Source organism: Grampus griseus (assembly GCF_964374135.1).
Source record: "Grampus griseus genome assembly, chromosome: 8".
NCBI classification, from domain to species: Eukaryota; Metazoa; Chordata; class Mammalia; order Artiodactyla; family Delphinidae; genus Grampus; species Grampus griseus.
The window spans coordinates 26,657,061-26,677,341 of NC_139002.1; the positions used below are offsets into that span (position 1 = coordinate 26,657,061).

General features: G+C 36.3%; 1 protein-coding gene across 1 annotated transcript in view; it reads right to left on the bottom strand.

Annotated features, from left to right (window-relative positions):
• Positions 1–20,281, bottom strand: part of CWF19L2 (CWF19 like cell cycle control factor 2) — a 193,664-nt gene that overhangs the window by 68,706 nt on the left and 104,677 nt on the right. The window contains exons 11-12 of the mRNA XM_082660925.1: positions 17,187–17,303; positions 15,272–15,409 (exon numbers count right to left, since the gene is read on the bottom strand). Coding sequence (XP_082517051.1) covers positions 15,272–15,409; positions 17,187–17,303 — 255 coding nt within the window. The remainder of the gene's footprint in view (positions 1–15,271; positions 15,410–17,186; positions 17,304–20,281) is intronic.

Here is a 20,281-nt window from a genome sequence, read left to right on the forward strand (position 1 = left end):
CGAAAATGAATAGTGGTGATGGTTGCACAATACTGTGAATGTACTTAATATCACTGAATCATACATTTAAAAATGGTTACACTATTAAATTTAATGTCATGTATATTTTACCATATAAAAAATAAATGGGATCTGAACTAAAGAATGTCAAATAAATTACTTTCCTGGTGTTTCCACCCAGAAGTGATGTTTAGATAAACAAAAACTGTTATGATAGCATCTTGGACTGGATTCAAGCCTACATCTTTTAGAAAATCACCAAACTAAACCAAAATTCATTTTATTCAGTTCCATGTAAAAGCAAAATATCATTTCTATCATTTTATGACACCCAAATTTCAAATCTTCTTTAGAGAAAGTCACAGAAAAATATACATGATTTCACACTCTTGGATTAGCCTTTCAATCCAACGCCAATTTCACCTCATATCAATGAAGAGTCTATGAAATGGAAATGGCTACCATGAGAACTGAAACAACCAAAGGAAGCTGCAATGAGTTACAATTTCAATATTCCTTACCTACTTCTAGTTATGCCTTTAAAAAATATATGACATTTAATCTCTCAAGATTATTAATATTACAGTTTACTGAAAATAAAATGGATTTAGGTTCTAGTGTGTATTAAGGAACTACGTGTTTTGTATTTTAAAAATTACTTCCAACAGGAAACATAGCAAGTCTTAAATGTCATAAATTCAGAAAAGATAAAACTATCAATAGAAACACAGGCATATTTTATTAGACAATAAAATCATCTTGTTTTCTTACAATTTAAGGTAAGACCCTAATTACTTTGAGTCTTTCTCACTCTTCCTATTCTTCTCTAGTACCTTCCATTTTCTCCCCTCCAGTCCATTTTTGATGCACTATCAGTACAAAAAGGAAAAAATTACTGCCCATGGTTCCAATAAAATTGAGGAAAGATGTACACAGATCTCATGAAGATGTGCCTAACTTTACATTGCCAAGGAAACACTGACGTCTTGGAGTTTAAATGTAAGAGTTTATATTTAAAGAATGCTGGAGTTAACAGAATGCATTTTAAGAAAAAGTAAAGAACACACCACTTACCCCCAAATACCAATAAGTGATACATGCAAATTGTATGAAGACAATTAAATTTAGGCAATAATCAAGAACTATCCATTAACTTGAGTCATTTGAAGGGCAGTGCTGTTTAATGAAAAAAGCTGGACTAGGAGTTAAAAGTTGAGGTTACTAGTTGGTTTTTGTACCATGATTTGATTAATATGGAAACTCAGAAAAGATGCTTTGCGTTGTATAAGCCATTTAGTTCTCTTAGAGTCTTAGTTTCCTCATCAGTAAAATGTGGACGGTTAAGCAAGATTAGTAAAATCCCTTCCTATAGTTGAATATTCTTTAGTTCTATGATTTCAAAGGAAGAAATTTCCAGAAAGAAGTTAACTGTATACTTACTAGTTTCTAAGAAATCATAGTACACCATCATCTATACTCTAAGATATATATGTGTGTGTGTGTGTGTATATATATATATATATATATATACACACACACACACACACACACACATATATACAGTATGATAATAGATGTACAAACTTTTCTTTGTCAGGATATATTTTATTGTTTCCTTTTATCAATAATTATGTAGTAAATATTCAGAAAAAAAATTTTAAATACAGAAAGGATTAAAACCAACAGCCATAATTCCCCTATCCAAATACAAAAATATAATCAAGGTTATACTTGGCATACCTTTCTTCACCTAGTTATAAGAAAGAGACGCTATTAAAGATTTAATGGTAAAATACAACTGGAAAGAAAATGAGCATACCTGAATTTCAGAATTACAAAGAAGGATGGACATAATAAATAATACAACAATAAAAATAATACAGCAGGGTAGAACTGAGTACTGACCAGTAGTATCAGAGTTGCTGTCCAACCTAAAATAATTTCTGACTTCCTAGTTTAGGTTAGGACACCTGGTGCTGATCTCAAAAGACTTTCCACTTGTCTTTCACAGTAATTTGCACATCCGTAATTACTAAATTTATTTTTCATAATTATTTATTGAATGCATTCTCCTCACTAGCCTACAAACTCCTTAAATGCAAGGATCATGTCTTCTTTATGTGCCAATGTACCCCAAGAACACCTCACACATTGAATGTGATTATTTAATATGTGTTGACTGAATAAACAAATAAACAGGATCTTGATCTATATCAACTATTCCTGACTGTTTACCTCTACCAGGGCCTTATAAGATCCACTTTCCTAATTAAGGAAAGCACCCAAATTCAAAGACAACTGCCATGAAAATATATATCATTTAGATATCCTAGACCACGGATTGACAAACCATGAGCCACAGGCCAAATCAGGACAGCCATCTATTTTTGTAAATAAAGTGCTGTTGGAATATAGCCATACCCATTCATTTACATATTGCCTACAACTGCTCTTTTGGCACAATAGCAGAGCTGGTAGTTGCAAGAGAAAACTGAAAATATTTACTATCTCGCCCTTTACAGAAAAAGTTTGCCAACCTCTATTCTAGACCAATGCCTTTCAACTAATGAAAGAAACACAGGGTAATGAGCTTTTGTGATCTCTTCATGAAAATATTTAACACTTTTGAACTCTACACCAATGATACTACTATCTCTAAAAATGCAATAACAGGTATGTTAATTCATAAACTTTTAAGAATGAAGGGATTAAGCACAATATTAATAGAAATGGTCAATACTCCCAATACTTTGCTTTTATAAGCTTTTAGTATTACTTCAAATTTTTGTTGAGATGATTTACAAAACAAATTGCTACTATGCTATGGTTAATTATTAGCCATGAAGAACAAAAGCTCACAATGTCAAATCAGCATTTCTATAGTAACTTGTGAGTCCATTAGCTCTACTGCATATAGGTAGGGACTGGCATTACTCTACATACTTTAAAAAAAGTTTACCTTTTTCTGTGAGAAATTACCTAATATGATTCAAGTCAACTTTCTTCCTTCTGCTATCATATACAAATCAATCTTCAGCCAAAAAAAAAAAAAGACATGAAAAACTTAAAAAAATTGATAAAACAAATGGGATGGTACTTATTGTACTTCCTTAGCTGCTACAACCAAATTAACAGCTTCATTAAATAATAAAAAGAAAACAGTTTGTTTGAATAAAAACTACACCCTTGTAAAAATTTTAACTACTGCAAATTCAACAGTACATAAATTAGGTCAATTTTTTTTTCAAAATCTGGATTTTATGTGTGTGTATCAGTTGCACACTCAAAAGTGTGCCCAGTTTGTACATTTACTTACTGCTATGAGATCTGGCTGATTTCTGCTAAAAATTATTAGGTAATATCTAAATCATATTTTTAAAACAGTAAGCATTTATTTATAAATAGTGTGAAAAATGTACAGAAGGTAGGGAAAAAGAACATTTATTGAGTGCCTACTGTCTATGCTAGGAATACTTCTTATGAATCTATTTAATAATGATTTCATGTGACTATTTAATCCAAAACATGTCATTTTATAAAACTGGGATACTATTTTGTATGTCAAAATTTTCTGTTGTAAATAATATAAACTTGGAACAGAACTTTTAAGGGTCAAATATCACTAATAAGTGTTCTCTAGCTTTATTGAGATGATAATTGACATTTAACACTGTGTAAATTTAAGGTGTACAATGTGGTGATTTGATACTTACAAATTGCAAAATGTGTTTACCACAATAAAGTGAGTTAACACATCCGTCACCTTAACATAATTCCTGTTTTGTTATTGTTGTTAAAGTGAGAACATTAAAGCTCTACTCTCATAGCAACTTTCAAGAATACAATACAGGGTTTCCCTGGTGGCGCAGTGGTTGGGAATCCTCCTGCCAATGCAGGGGACATGGGTTCGAGCCCTGGTCTGGGAGGATCCCACATGCCGCAGGGCAACTGGGCCCGTGAGCCACAAGTGCTGGGCCTGCGCTCTGGAGCCCATGAGCCACAACTACCAAAGCCCACAAGCCACAACTACTGAAGCCTGTGTGCCTGGAGCCCGTGCTGCACAACAAGAGAAGCCCCCGCACTGTAAGGAAGAGTGGCCCCAGCTCGCTGCAACTGGAGAAGGCCCACGCGCAGCAATGAAGACCCAAAGCAGCCAAAAATAATAAATAAATAAATTTATAAAAAAAAAAAGAATACAATACAGTATTGTTAACCAAAGATACCATGCTGTACATTAGATTGCCAGACCTTATTCATCTTATAACTGAAAGATTTTACCTTTGACCAACATTTTCCTCCACCCCTCATCACTTGGCAACCACCATTCTACTTTTTATTTCTAGGAGTTTGATGTTTTTAGATTCCACACGCATGTGAGATCATACAAATTGTCTTTCTCTGTCTGACTTATTTCAGTTAGCATAATGCCTTCAAGGTTCAACCACACTGGTGCAAATGGCAGGATCTTCTCTTCTTTTTTTCTTTTTTTAATGTCTAATATTCTTGTGTGTGTGTGTGTGTGTGTGTGTGTGTGTGTATCTCACATTTTCTTTATCCATTCATCCATCAATGGACACTTAGCATGTTTCCAAGTCACGGTTTTGGTGAATAATGCTGCAATGAACATCGGGGTGCAAGTGTCTTTAAGATAGTGACTTCATCTTCTTTGGCTATATACCCAGAAGTGGAATTGCTGAATCATATGGTAGTTCTATTTTTAATTTTTTGAGGACCATCCATACTATTTTTCCACAACGGCTGTACCAACAATTTACATTCACACTAACAATGCACCAGGGTTCCTTCTTTTCTCCACATCCTCATCAGCATTTGTTGTTTCTTCACTTTTTGATAACATGATTCAAACAAGTGTAAGATATCTCATTGTGGTTTTTGATTTGCATTTCACTGAAGATTAGTGACACTGAGCATCTTTACATGTATTTGTTGGACATCTGCATGTCCTCTTTAGAAAACTTTGCCTATTAAAGTCTTCTGTCCATTTGAAATCAGATTTTTTTTTTTTTTTGCTATTTAGTTATATATGAGTTATATTGAGGGATTTTTTTGCTATTATTTTGGACATTAACCCCTTATCAGAGAAATGGTTTGCAAATATTTTATCCCATTCTGTGGGTTGCCTTTTCATAAGCTTTTTAGTTTGATGTAGTCCCACTTGTCAATTTTTGGTTTTCTTCCTTGTGTTTTTGGTGTCATATCCAAAAAAAAATCATTGCCCAGACCAATGTCATGGCATTTTCCGCCCTACGTTTTCTCCTAAGAATTTTAGTTTTAGGTCTTACATTTAAGTCTTTAATCTATTTTAAGTTAATTTTTGTGAGAAGTGTTAAGAAAGATGTTCAATTTCATTATTTTGCATGTGAATATCCAGTTTTCCAAACATCCTTTATTGAAAAGATTATCCTTTCCCCATTAAGTATTCTTGGCTCCATTGTCAAATACTAGTTGACCATACATACATGCAGAGGTTTATTTCTAGGTGCTCAATTCTGTCCCAATGGTCTATGTGTCTGTTTTTATGCCAGTACCATACTGTTTTGATTACTACAGCTTTGTAATATAGTTTGAAATCAGGAAGTGTAATGCCTCTAAGCTTTCTTCTCTCTCAAGATTTCTTTGGCTATTTGGAATCTTTTGCAGTTCCATACAAACTTTAGAATTTTTACTTTTTCTGTAAAAAATGACAATGGAATTTTGATAGAGACTGAACTGAATGTATAGATGGTTTTGGTTAGTATGGAAATTTTTATAGTATTAACTCTTCTGTCCATGTACACAGGATAGCTTTTCATTTATTTCTGTCTTCAATTTCTTTCCCCAATGTATTATAGCTTTCAGTATACAGATCTTTCACCTCCTTGATTAAATTTATTCCTAAGTATTTTATTGTTCTTCATGCTACTGTAATGGGATTGCTTTATTTCTTTTTCAGATAGGTCATTCCTAGTGTATACAAATGTAATTGACTTTGGTGTGTTGAGTTTGTATCCTGAGATTTTACTGAATCATTTATTAGTTCTAACAGTTTTTGGTAGATTCTTTAAGATTTTCTATATAGAAAATCATATCAGCAAAGAAAATTTTACTTCTTCCTTCTCAGTGTGGATTCCTTTTATTTCTTTTTCTTGCCTAACTGTTCTGGCTAGCACATCCACTACTATCCTGAATAGGAGTGGTGAAAGCAGATACCCTTGTCTCATTTCTAATCTTAGAGTGAATGCTTCCAACTTTTCACTGTTAAGTATTATGTTAGCTGTGGATTTCACATATATGATCTTTATTGTGTTGAGGTATGTTCCATCTATATTCAATTTCTTGAAAGTTTTTATCATGAAAGGATGTTGAATTTTTAAAACCTTTTTTTCTGATAGCTTGTTATTAGTGTACAGAAATGCAACTAATTTTTGTATATTGATTTTGTATCCTGAAACTTTACTGAATTCGTTGATTAGTTCTAACAGTTTTTTGATGGAATAAAAAAATCAGTTTTCTATATATAATATCACGTCACTTGCAAATAGAGACAGTCTTACCTCCCTTTCCTTTTTGGTCCTTGGCTTTTCTTTGGTGGGAAGTTTCTGATTATTGAAAACAAATTTCCTTACTTATTACTGATCTGTTCAGATTTTCTTTTTCTTCATGATTCAGACATGGTAGGTTGTATCTTTCTAGGAATTCATCCATAACACCTAAGTTGTCCAATTTGTTAGCATATAATTGTTCATAGTAGTCTCTTATGATCTTTGCACTTCTGTGGTATCAGTTGTAATATCTCCTCTTTCATTTATAATTTTAGTTCAGTCCTCTCTTTTTTTCTTTGTAAGTCTAGCTAAAGGCTTGTCAATTTTATCTTTTCAAAAACCCAACTCTTAGTTTTGTTGATCTTTTCTGTTGTGCTTATATTTCCTAGTTCATTTATTTCTGTTCTAATCTTTGTTTATCTTCTTCCTTCTGCTAACTTTAGGCTTAGCTTATTCTTTTTTTTTTTTTTAGCTCCTTAAGGTATAAAGTTAGGTTCTTTATTTGTTACCTTCTTTTCTTCTAAATGTAGGTGTTTAGCATTATAAACTTAGCGTCTTAGCACTGCTTTGTTGCATTCCATAAGTTTTGGTATGTTGTATTTCGATTTTCATTTTTTAATATATTTTTTATTTCCCTTTTGATTTCATCTTTGGCCTACTGTTTGTTCAGGAGTGTGTTATTTAATTAAGCCTTATTTTGTGACCTAACATATAATCTATCCTGGAGAATGTTCCATGTGAACTTGAGAAGAAATGTCCTTATATAATAATAAAGGACTCAACTCATCAAGAGGAAATGCTAATTGTTAACATATATGCACCCAACTTCCTAGCACCTAAATATTGGGTTGGCCAAAAAGTTTGTTTGGGTTTTCTGTACAAGCTTACAGAAAAACTCGAACAAACTTTTTGGCCAACCCAATATATTAACCAAATACAGATCTGGAGAGAGTGATAGATAGTAACACAGTAATACTAGAAGACTTCAATATCCCGCTTTCATCAATGGTCAGATCATCTAAATAGAAAGGCAATAAAGAAACACTGGGCTAGAACTAAACTTTAGGCCAGGTGGACCTTACAGATATGTACAGAACATTTCACCCAACAGCAACACAGAAGAATTCTTTTTCTTTGACTTTAGAGTTTTATTATATTGTTATCTTGGAGACGACTGGTTCAGGTTGAGATTTTGGGGTAACCTATTAGCTTCATGAACTTGGATGTTTAACTCTCTCCCTAAGTTAGGGAAGTTCTCAGCCATTATTTCTTTAATTAAGCTTTCTACCTCTTTCTCTCTCTCTTCTCCTTTGGGACTCCAATGATGCATAGATTGTTTTTGTTAGTGGTGTACTGTAAGACCCACTGGCTTTCTTCATTCCTTTTCATTCTTTTCCTTTTTGCTTCTCTGACTGGATAATTTCAAATGATCTGTCTTCAAGCTCTTCTGCTTGGTCTAGTCGGTTGTTGAAGATCTCTACTGAATTATTTGGTTCAGTCACTGTATTCTTCAGCTCCAAAGTTTGCTGGGTTCTTTTTTGTTTTCTATTTCTTAGTTGAACTTTCTATTTTGTTCTTATATTGTTTTCCTGATATTGTTAAATTGCTTATCCAGTTCTCTTACAGCTCTCTGAGCATCTTTAGAGAAATTATTTTGAATTCTTTGCCAGATATTTCCTGTATCTCCTTTTTGGGGAAGCCACTTACTGGAGATTTACTATATTCCTTTGGTGGAGTCTCTTTCACTGATTCTTCATGATCACTGTAGCCTTGCACAGATATCTGAGCAACTGAAGAAGCAGGTACCTCTTCCAGACTTTATGGAATGACTTTACTAAGGGAAAATGTTCACTTGTGGGTGGGGCAAGGGCATGTGGTGGCACTGGGTTCAGGGGAGTACAGTGCCTTGTCAGCTCAAGTCACTGCGGTCTGCAGCATCAAAAACTGTGTGGTCCTTGGTAGGTACTGCAGGGGGTCCACAAATGCTGTAAGAGCTGTAAGAGCTGTTGGGGTCTTCAGCAGCTAGGGACCAGGGCAAGTAGCAGTAGTGGCTGGAGCCAGAGGTGTAAAGACACACAGATGCAGGAGCCAGCTGCAGGTGCTTGTATAGTGAATGGCAGAGGCTGGTTGCAATCACACATATAGTGGTGGGGGCCAGGGTAGGCAGCAAAGGCCAGAGTATACTATGGGTGCACTGACAGCTGTGGGAGTCTCAACCATCAGCATTCACTACCATGGCTATTGGGTCTTGCCACAGGCACATGGAAGTGGAGGTGTGCCTGTGCACAGCTAGTGGGCTAGCTGCAGGTGAGCACAGTGATATAGGCCAGTGACAGAAAAGAGAGACTGATCCAGGCCCAGAAGTACCTGCAGGGACCCTAGGTGTTGGCATGCTCTTCTGTAGCTACACAGTCTCCCCCAGGGCATGCACATGGCAGTGGAGGCTGGGAAAAGGTGTCAGGTTGGCAGTGCGCAAGTACACATCTGGAAGGGCTAGCCCTGAGCACACACATGGTGGTGGGGGTCAGCCATAGCGGTCTAGGCTGTCATGTTGTACTCCTGCAGCTGCAGAGGCCTAGGCTGGCTGCAAGGGCAGTTCTCAGGCTCCAGGAGGTGGGTAGGGAACAGGAAGGGACTCGGTCAGCTGGCATCAGCAAATGAAAATACCTAGGTGGTGAAAGCTGGTGAAATCTGCAAGTGTTTCACAGCAGCTGTGTTGGCCATTAGTTTCTTCAGTAGCAAATGTTTTGACTGTCTACAGAGTAAATCACTGGGAAACATGATCACTCCTGCCTAGTATGCTCTGATTTTCTTCCTTGTTCCTAGCTTCTCTATATATCTCAGCTTTTCTGATCTCTAGGCAGGGTGAAACTGAGTGGTACCTTCATGTGGTGCCACAAAACACTGGGGAAAGCTGGTCCCTCACCCACTCTTCTTTTCCCTGCAAGGGGAACTCTTTTCACCTGGGGAAATCTCTCTTGGCATTGAGCAATACCAGCTTGGGCGACAGGATGATCCAGGCAAAGAGAAGCAGTCTTCCTTCCCTTTCTGTGCAGTCATTCTCAAGTTTTTTGTTCCACTATGCTGCTGAAGTTTCTTAAGTAGACTCTAGAGCTCTCCCAGATCTGTTTCCACTCACAGATAGCTACCTAACCATTGATCTTTCAGGAGCTCTCCCAGATCTGTTTTCACTCACAGATAGCTACCTAACCATTGATCTTTCAGGGATGACAGAGGGTGGGGTCTCTTACTCAGCCATTTTGGTGACATCCCACTGTATCTTTTATAATGTTCTAGCTTAGTAAACTTAAATTTTAAAAAGTTAAAGACTCAAAATGTTCCCAGAAACCGATCAAATATCTTCAATCACAATTACTGCCAAATCAATTAATAAGTAAAAACAATCCTTTACAGTACAAATACTAAAAGACCTCTAATATACAAATGAAACAAAAGAAAAAATATTATAAATTTGTATTCTTAAAGCAATAACCAATAGTGGTGAAATATGCAAAACACAGAACAAGTCATGATTATTGTCTCATAATTCAATAAAACTAAGCCTCTTGAAACATGTTATAAGGAAAATACACAAATGCCCTGACATGTTTTATTTTAAATTTATAACCATAAACCTTAGATGGACCTTCAGCACTGCCTGAGATTCCTACTTTATTTCATTCACTGGTTTTCTCAAAAACCATTTCACACTTTCTTCTCAAACCTCTAATACCCCTTCTTCATCATCAATCTCAGCTGATACCTGAGTCCTTTCACTAAACTAACAGAGGCAATAAGAGGAAAACTAGGTCATTTTTCTACTACCACATTTACAGACCTACCTGTATCTGTGCCTCTCCTACTGATGGACAGTAACCAGCTCCTTTCTAAAGATATCTCTCCACTAACTATTCTCACATTCACTCTTGAACACATTATAATCAGGCTTTTCTCCTTAGAAGACCAAGGAAATCACACTTATGAAAGTCACCAGGGGAATTCCCTTGGCGGTCCAGTGGTTAGGACTTGGGGCTTTCACTGCTGGGGACCAGGTTCAATCCCTGGTTGGGGAACAGATCCCACAAGCTGCATGGCACGGCCAAAAAAAAAAAAAAAAAGTCACCAGAAACCTCCCCAATGCCAAATCAATGGTCACTTTTCCATCTTTGAAGATCTTACTCTATCTCTCAGAAACAGCTGACACAGTTATTCACAACCTCCTTCTTGTCTTCTCTGGTTTCTGAAACACTACACCCTAAGTTTTCCTTCTGGCTTTTCCTCGCTGGCTGTACTTTCTCAATCTCATTTGTTGAATCTATTTTGTCTTCTTTCAGACAGTGCTCAGTTCAGTCTTCAGACTCTCCTCATTAATCACTTCTTAACTCCCATGGCTTTAAGTACATTTAAATGTTAACAGCATCTAAGTCTATATGGGAGAACCAACATATACCCAGAGATCCACGGGCAGTCACTCCACACTACCACGTGAATGGCTAATGGGCATACTTCACATGTCCATAAACAGCATTCTTCATCTCCCACCTCCTGAAAAATTGTCCCACTGCAAAGTTTTTCTACTTCAATAAATGGCACCAGCATTGCCCCAAATCTTAATATTTCTCACCAGTTTACCACCCTAACCCAAGGCACTATCTGAATTAATTAAATACCCTCCTAAATATTCTCCCTGCTTCCACTCTTGCCTATCTACATTACCTTCTCAAAAGAGCCACCAGAAAAGTCTTTTAAAACATAAACCAGCAGTTTCCAGACTGGCATTTCAGAGGCTGAGAAGTCACCACCCTATCACACCAACAAGTACAAAGCTGAACAAACTGAAAAATCGACAGCTCTTTTTAGATCCATCATGAAAGTGACTGCCCCCAAAAATGGAGAGACAGTCGGGTGGATACAAAGGATCATAATTTATATGCGCAGAAACCAGTGGTTCTGTGAGAACCAGTGCCAGGGTAGGAAAACCTAAACTGTAATTGATAAGTTGCAGGAGGCTCAGTGTGGACAAATTTAAGAGTTAAAATTCCTAGGGGAATCCAGTCATGGGGGGGGGCCCTCAAACTTTTGTGAATTTTACCTCTTGGAGCTCTACCAGGTACTCAGACTAAAGATCAGGAAAAAAATCCCCTATGACTTTCAACAGGGGGAAGGTAAAAGGAAACATTTTGAAATATACCAGGGCATTCTGTTTTACTTAACAAGGCCTGCCCCTTCATAGAAACTATTGTGCCAGAGTTTTACCTGCTGGGGTTTTGTCAGAGCCTAACCTACCTGAAGGAAGGGAAACATCCAACTCCATCCCCTTCTAGCCATTCTATCCCAACTAAGTGGAAAAAAAACTGAGAAGTACTGGTGAAATTCACAGTCCAGGGGCATAGGGTCACAAAGAACAGATGGATAATGTAAGCAGAGAGATGAAAATTCTAAGAAATAACCAAAACGAAATGCTAGAGATCAAAATCACTATAACAGAAATGACAAATGCCTTTGATAGATTCATTAGTGACTGGACAAGGCTGAGGAAAAAATCTCTGAGCTTGAGGATATGACAACAGAAACTTCCACAACTGAAAAGCAAAGAGAACAAAGACCAAAAAACAAACAAACAAAAAAACAACAAACAGAAGACAATATACAAGAGCTATGAGACAACTACCAAACACAAATGAGGTCATGACACTGTCCTAATAAAAACTTTCAAATGGTTTCTCATCATTTAAAACAAAAATAAAAGCTCTACACCATGGCGTGAAAGATCCAACATGATCTGACCATTTCATCTTCTACATGTCTTTCCATTTCTCCCTCTATTCACAGTCACGTGTGATCTTGCTGTCTTTTAATGCTTGTCAAGTTTGTCTCTTCTTCAGATCCTCTGCATTTGTTGTTTCTTCTGCATGAATAGTCTTCTCCCAGATATTCACAGATCACTCCCTCACTTTGTTCAGAAGGTTGCTGAAACATCATCTCCAGAGAAAGGCCCTCCTTCAGCATTCTATTGAAAATAACATCTTATCTTCTTCTAGTTTGTTTTACTCCCTACAAAAATATTTTCTATTTTGTGATATATTAGTGTTATGTAATTTTTATATCATGTATTTGTTCACTTTCTGTCTCATCCACTAGAAATATAAGCTCCTCAAGAGGGCGAACTTTACTACTTTGCTACACCCAGCACCTTAAATGGTATCCAGCATAAATTAGGTGCCCAATAAACAACTTTTTAATTGATAAATTATTTATTTTTATATTAATTTAAAAAATAAGTTTTTAATGAGGTTTTTAAATCTTATGGATAAACATGAATGGATTATGATAAAATTATTAAAACTATATTTAATTCAGACTTCCAAATAAAATGATCTTTCCCGTTTCATTTTTTTTTTCAATATCTTTATTGGAGTATAATTGCTTTACATGGTGTGTTAGTTTCTGCTGTATAACAAAGTGAGTCAGCTATACGTATACATATATCCCCATATCCCCTCCCTCTTGCGTCTCCCTTCCACCCTCCCTATCCCACCCCTCTAGGTGGTCACAAACCACCGAGCTGATCTCCCTGTTCTATGTGGCTGCTTCCCATTAGCTATCTATTTTACGTTTGGTAGTGTATATATGTCCATACCACTCTCTCACTTTGTCACAGCTTACACTTCCTCTTCCACGTGTCCTCAAGTCCATTCTCTACATCTGCATCTTTATTCCTATCCTGCCCCTGTTTTTCTTCAGAAATATATATATTTTTTAGATTCCATATATATGTATTAGCATACGGTATTTGTTTTTCTCTTTCTGACTTACTTCACTCTGTAAGACAGTCTCTAGATCCATCCACCTCACTACAAATAACTCAATTTCATTTCTTTTTATGGCTGAGTAACATTCCATTGTATGTATGTGCCACATCTTCTTTATCCATTCATCTGTTGATGTACACTTAGGTTGCTTCCATGTCCTGCCTATTGTAAATAGAGCTGCAGTGAACATTGTGGTACGTGACTCTTTTTGAATTATGCTTTTCTCAGGGTATATGCCCAGTAGTGGGATTGCTGGGTTATACAGTAGGTCTATTTTTAGTTTTTTAAGGAACCTCCATACTGTTCTCCATAGTGGCTGTATCAATTTACATTCCCACCAACAGTGCAAGAGGGTTTCCTTTTCTCCACACTTTCTCCTGCATTTATTGTTTGTAGATTTTTTGATGATGGCCATTCTAACCGGTGTGACGTGATACCTCATTGTAGTTTTGATTTGCATTTCTCTAATGATTAGTGATGTTGAGCATCCTTTCGTGTGTTTGTTGGCAATCTGTATGTATTCTTTGGAGAAATGTCTATTTAGGTATTCTGCCCAGTTTTGCACTGGGTTGTTTGTTTTTTTGATATTGAGCTGCGTGAGCTGCTTGTAAATTTTGGAGATTAATCCTTTGTCAGCTGCTTCATTTGCAAATATTTTCTCCCATTCTGAGGGTTGTCTTTTGGTCTTGTTTATGGTTTCCTTTGCTGTGCAAAAGCTTTTAAGTTTCATTAGGTCCCACTGCCCCATTTCTGAGAAGGAAATTTTCATAAAAATATGTTCTTCTTTCTGCAGTGAATTTCCAGACCCTAGAATATTTCTAGTATTCCCCCCAAATAAAAAGTAAAATTATCCTAATGGGCTAAAGTTAAGATCCCATACAATTTTTTAATCATTTCTGTTTAACCCAAGTTTGTTTTACTCTCTGTGATATACACATACACACACTTGATACCTTGGTTACCTGTATTCTAGTTTTCATTAAGTTAATTTTTTCACCAGGTAATATATTCACATAGTTAAAAGAAAAAGTCTAATAAGGTATACAGTAAAAAGGCTCCCTCCTGTCCTTCAGATCCCTAGGTTCAAATTCCCATCGTAAGCAAGGAAGGGTAATTTGTTCTGTCAAGTGCCAGACAGTAAATATTTTCAGTTCTGTGGGCTGTACAGTCTCTGTCTCAGCTATTCAGCTCAGTTGTTATAAAGCAAAAACAGCCTTAGACTACAGGTAAACAAAGGTGCATAGTTGTATTCCAATAAAACTTTATTTGTAAATATAGGCAGTGAGCTGAATCTTTCCAGTGGGGTCAAACCCTAACTTTACATATGTCTCTTTCATTATAAGTGTTAATGGTAATGTTTGAAGGGACTGCAATGGAAGGGTTTGCAACAAAGAATGCTATTTTGAAATAAAAAAATTCATCCTACTACCCATGAAACATTGATATACATTTAAAAACATACAAAATTTTCATATAAACAGACTTAAGATTTTTCCAAGATGCCTTCTTTATGATATATATTACTCCAAATTATATATACCTTGTGGCATAATTATGAAGAACTAGTGTAACATCAAGATAAAACAGACTGGTCACCTAACTAGCAGCACACTGTCGACATTAAAGTCTGGCCCCAAACATTCCCTTAAATGGTAGATCAAATATATAGTTAACATTTTCATGGAATACATTAAAAAGTTAACCCAGAATTCTTATTTAAAAAAAACCTGAATACCAAAAGTATACTCCCTAATCAAATCAATTCTAAAATGCACATTTCCAATATGTCTTACAAAGGATTTAATTTAATAAAACAAATCATGATTATAAAGAACTAGCTGTGTCTGAAAAGTAAATCATTGTAGACTGAGTAACCAGCTTACCAAAATTCAAAGGTATCCTAGGAATATATCTTACCTTAGATGTCATTTTCATAAAATGTTTGTTTTGATTTTCTGCTGTTCCCATCTTTTCGTTCTTGACTAAGTCACTTAGGCTTAGAGTATCATCATCATGAAAGTATCTGACCCTTTCTTTTTCCTCATAGGTTGAAACCTATGACAAAATGAACATTATTAGTTTAGTGAAAACATAAGTCTCTGAAGTATTTTAATGAATTATCTATAAATCTGATACTAAAAATCCCTCTTTGTATCATAATCTTTCTTTCCAGTATATCCCTATTCTGTCTGACTCCACGTGGAAAAATTTCCATTAGAATAACACTCTCTACCTCTTCTGTGCCTTTACTTTTTCCTCTTCCCCAAGGATGGAAGCATGACAGTATCTGATTTCTGAGTTTTAAGGAAAGGACAGAATTGTTTTATGCCTTCTTCTCTCCTCTATGCTCTTCCCCTCCTTGTAGTAAAAATTCCCTACCACTGTGAAGGGAAGTCATTAGTTACCCAGAGATCAAGTAAGCATATCAAGAACAAAAGTGAAGTATTAGCAAACCTACTTTAAACAGCTCTATCAGAAAAAAAGCTGATATTCTGATTCTCATCTAAATCAATTCTGGGTTTTCCTGTCAGTTGATTCCATACCTACACGTGGAAAAGAAAAGTGCTATGTACTGTCTACCAACCAAATCAAATCTCTTCAACACTGTTCTCACATTCCCTTATCCAAATAAAACCCGGTCTTCAACTTCTTTAGAACCACGTTCCCAATATTTTTTCCCCACATTACTACTCCTGTCTTCACAAGCTTAAATCTCACATTCCAAGACTTCAATCACTCTCTGGATCCAAACCCCTTTCTGTTCCTCTTATCCTTTCACTACACTCAGAAAACAAACCTCAATCCTGAATGAATGTGTCTATCCTCTTTACTCCTATACCTAGACTACTCAGTAGTAAGCAATTCAAAAGAGTATTCAATGCCATCTGGCAATGCATCTATGAATCCCTAGCCAGTTCTGTCATTTCATACAATTCAAGCCTTTACTATTCTTCTCCCACATCTCCCTTTCAAACCCCTAATACGTCCCATTTCTTTAGGAGAGGTATCCATCCCATTTCTATTTGCTGAACAAATCAATTACTAGCTCTAGCAGCACAGGCACTCAACAGGCAGATAATAAACATTTGATAGAAGAATTCTAAATGAACAAATCTTCTGTGGACCCAATTACCACTTATAAGATCTTTCAAATTTAAAACAAAAAATCTAACTTGGGAAAACTGAATATGTTGTTTTTTCCATTTTAAGAGCCTCAAGGTAGTGCTAAAAATTAACTGCTGCAGCTAGAAGATGGAAAAGAAAATTAAGGTTTACAAAGGATCTAACACAGGTCTATAGCACCAAGGTTTTCCCTAAGAGTTATGATAAGTATGTAAAAAGAAGCTAGAAACAATGTCAAAGAAATATACACTAAAGTTAAAACTGCCTTAAAAATTCAATGTTCACAATTATTTGAAAACTGTTGTTGAATTAGAATTCATTTTGTAAAAGGCAGAGGATCATAACTAAAATAAAAGTAAGAACATGATTTACTACCTTCTAATGTTTGCATTATTAAGCAACATTTCAGAAAATATTTTGAAATAAAGTTGACCCTTGAACAATGCGAAGGTTAGGGGCAGTGACCCCCATGGTGTTGAAAATCTGACTATAACTTTAGAGTCGGCCCTCGATATCTATAGTTCCATATTCACAGATTCAAACCACCACAGACTGTGCAGTACTATAGTATGTAATTTATTGAAAACATTCTGTGTATAAGTAGACCTTTGCAGTTCAAACCCATGTTGTTAAAGGGTCAACTATAGTCTGATACAAAGGGAAAAAGTGAATTAGGAATTAATAAACAAAAGACATATGTTAAACATACAATCAGTCTCTTCCTTCTTTCTCCTTTAGATTCCAGATGTTTTCGTGGTGTGTTCACAGGCCAGACTCTTCCAGAATGATCTGTTCTGACAAGGATCACTTCTTCCTGATCTTCATTCTGTGGAAAGATTTAGAGATAACAATTGTAATTATTGAGAAGAGTCTTGAAACCTTTTGTTTAATAGCCAAAAGAGCATAAAAATGATTCTAGTTTTCACATAATATTACGGATTATCTTAAGCCTCATGGACTTTCATTATCCACTATAATGTAAAGTGACCATAATCTTTTCATGGAAAAGTTGAAGAAAAATATCTAAAGCTTATTTACTTTTTTAAAATAATTACAAAAGGAAACTTCAAATATAGTTTTCCTCTAAACAATATTAAAAGATGACAAAGCACCAATATTCAAACAGGCATTGTATGAGAATGCCCATCACGTATGGAGCAGATGTCATATTTAATGAATGTTTCTTCAATTTAAAGATCCTGGCTTGCCTGCAAGATGGCAGAGTAGAAGGACATAGGCTCAACCCTTGTTATAGAAACACCAAAATCACAAGTAACTGAACAACCATCGACAAAAACACTGCTGAAACCTACCAAAAAAGACAAAAAAGATGCCACAAAGAGATGGTAGGAGGTGTGTAACTGTGATAAAATCAAATCCCATAACTGCCGGGTGGGCAACCCACAAGCTGGAAAATAATTATACCACCAAAGTTCTCCCACAGGAGTGAAAGTCCTTAGCCGCATGTCAGGCTTCCCAGCCTGCAGATCTGGCAACAGGAGGAGGAGCCCCCAGAGAATCTGGCTTTGAAGGCCAGAGGGGTTTGATCAGAGGAATTCCACAGTACTGGGGAAAACAGAAACTCCACTCTTAAAGGGCACAGACAGGGTCTCATGTGCAATGGGACCCAGGTAACAAAACAGCGAGCTCATAGAGACTGGGTCAGACTTACCTGTTAGTATTGAAGGGTCTCCTGCGAAGGCAGGGGATGGCTGTGGCACACTGAGGGGACAGAGACGCCGGCAGGGGCAGCTCTGGCCAGTACTCATTAGTGTGAGCCCCCATGGAGGCTGCCATGTCATCCCCCCCACCCCCGCAGACATAACCCCATCCAAATGCCTGTATGATCCAGTGCTGGGACACCTCAGGCCAAACAACCAGCTGGGCGGAAGCACAGCCCCACCCATCAGAAGACAGGCTGCTTAAAGTCTTCCTGAGCATGACCCAGCACAGCAGATGGACAAGACCCAGCTCTACCCACCATCAGGTAGGAAAAAGTCACTCCTAGTAGGAGGTGTATACAAGCCTCTAAGATAAACTCATCCAGCAAAGGTCAGACAGCAGAAGCAAGAAGAATTACAGTGCTACAGCCTGTAGAATGGGAACCACGAACACAGAAAGTTAGACAAGATGAGACAACAGAAGAATATGTCACAGATGAAGGAATAAGATAAAACCCCAGAAGAAAAACTAAGTGAAGGGAGACAGGCAATCTACTGGAAAAAGAATTCAGAGAAATGATACTGAAGATGCTCCAAGATCTCAGAAAACCAATGAAGGCACAGAGTGAGAAAATACAAGAAATTTTTTTAAAGACCTGGAAAAACTAAAAAGCAAACAGAGGTGAATAATATAATAACTGAAATGAAAAATACACTAGAAGGAATCAACAGCAGAATAAATGAGGCAGAAAAACAAGTGAACTGGAAGACAGAATGGTGGAAATCACTGCCAGGGAACAGAATAAAAAAAAAAATTAAACGAAATGACGACAGTCTGAGAGACCTCTAGGGTAACATTAGATGCAGCAATATTCTTATTATAGGGGTCCCAGAAGGAGAAGACAGGGAGATAGGACCTGAGAAAATATTTGAAGATATGATACATGAAAACTTCCCTAACATGAGAAAGGAAACAGTAACCCAAGTCCAGGAGATGGAGAGAGTCCCAGACAAGATAAAGCCAAGTAGGAGCATGCTGAGACACACAATAATCACACTAACAAAAATTAAATACAAAGAACAAAATGTTAAAAGCAACAAGGGAAAAGCAATAATTAACATACAAAGGAATGTCCAAAAGGTTATCAGCTGGTTTCTCAGCAGAAACTCTGCAGGCCAGAGGGGACTGGCACTATATATTTAAAGCGATGAAAGAGAAGAACCTACAAACAAAAATACGCTATCCAGCAAGGCTCTCTTTCAGCTTCAGCAAAAAAATCAAAAGCATTACAGACAAGCAAAAGCTAAGAGAATTCAGCAACACCAGAATACCTTTGAACAAATGCTAAAGGAAATTCTCTAAGCAGAAAAGGCCACTAATAGAAACAAGAAAATTATGAATGAAAAAGCTCACCAGTAAAGGCAAACATAAAGTAAAGGTAGGAAATCATCTGCACACAAATATGATATCAAAACCAGCAATTGTGAGAAGAGGACAGCACAAATGCCAGATACTGGAAATGCATTTGAAATTAAAAGACTAGCAACATAAAACAATCTTGTTATATACAGACTGCTATATCAAATTCTCAAGGTAACTGCAAAATGAAAATCTACAATAGATATACTCACAAAAAAGAAAAAGGAATCCAAAAACAACAATAAAGTTACTCAGTAAATGACAAGAGAAGAAAACAAAAGAGGAATGGTTAAAAAAAAAAAAAAAGACCTACAAAAACAAATCCGAATCAATTAAGAAAATGGCAATAGGAACACATATATCAATGATTACCTTAAATGTTAATGGATTAAATGCTCCAGTCAAGAAACACAGACTGGCTGAACGGATACAAAAACAAGACCCATATGTATGCTGCCTACAAGAGACCCACTTCAGATCTAGGGACATATACAGATTGAAACTAAGAGGATGGAAAAAGGTATTCCATGAAAATGGAAATCAAAATAAAGTTGGAGTAGCAATACTCATATCAGACAAAATAGACTAAAATAAAGATTGTTAAAGGAGACAAAAAACACTACATAATGATCAAGGGATCATTCCAGGAAGATATAACAACTGTAAGTATATATGTATCTAACACAGGAGCACCCCAATATATAAGGCAAATACTTGCAACCA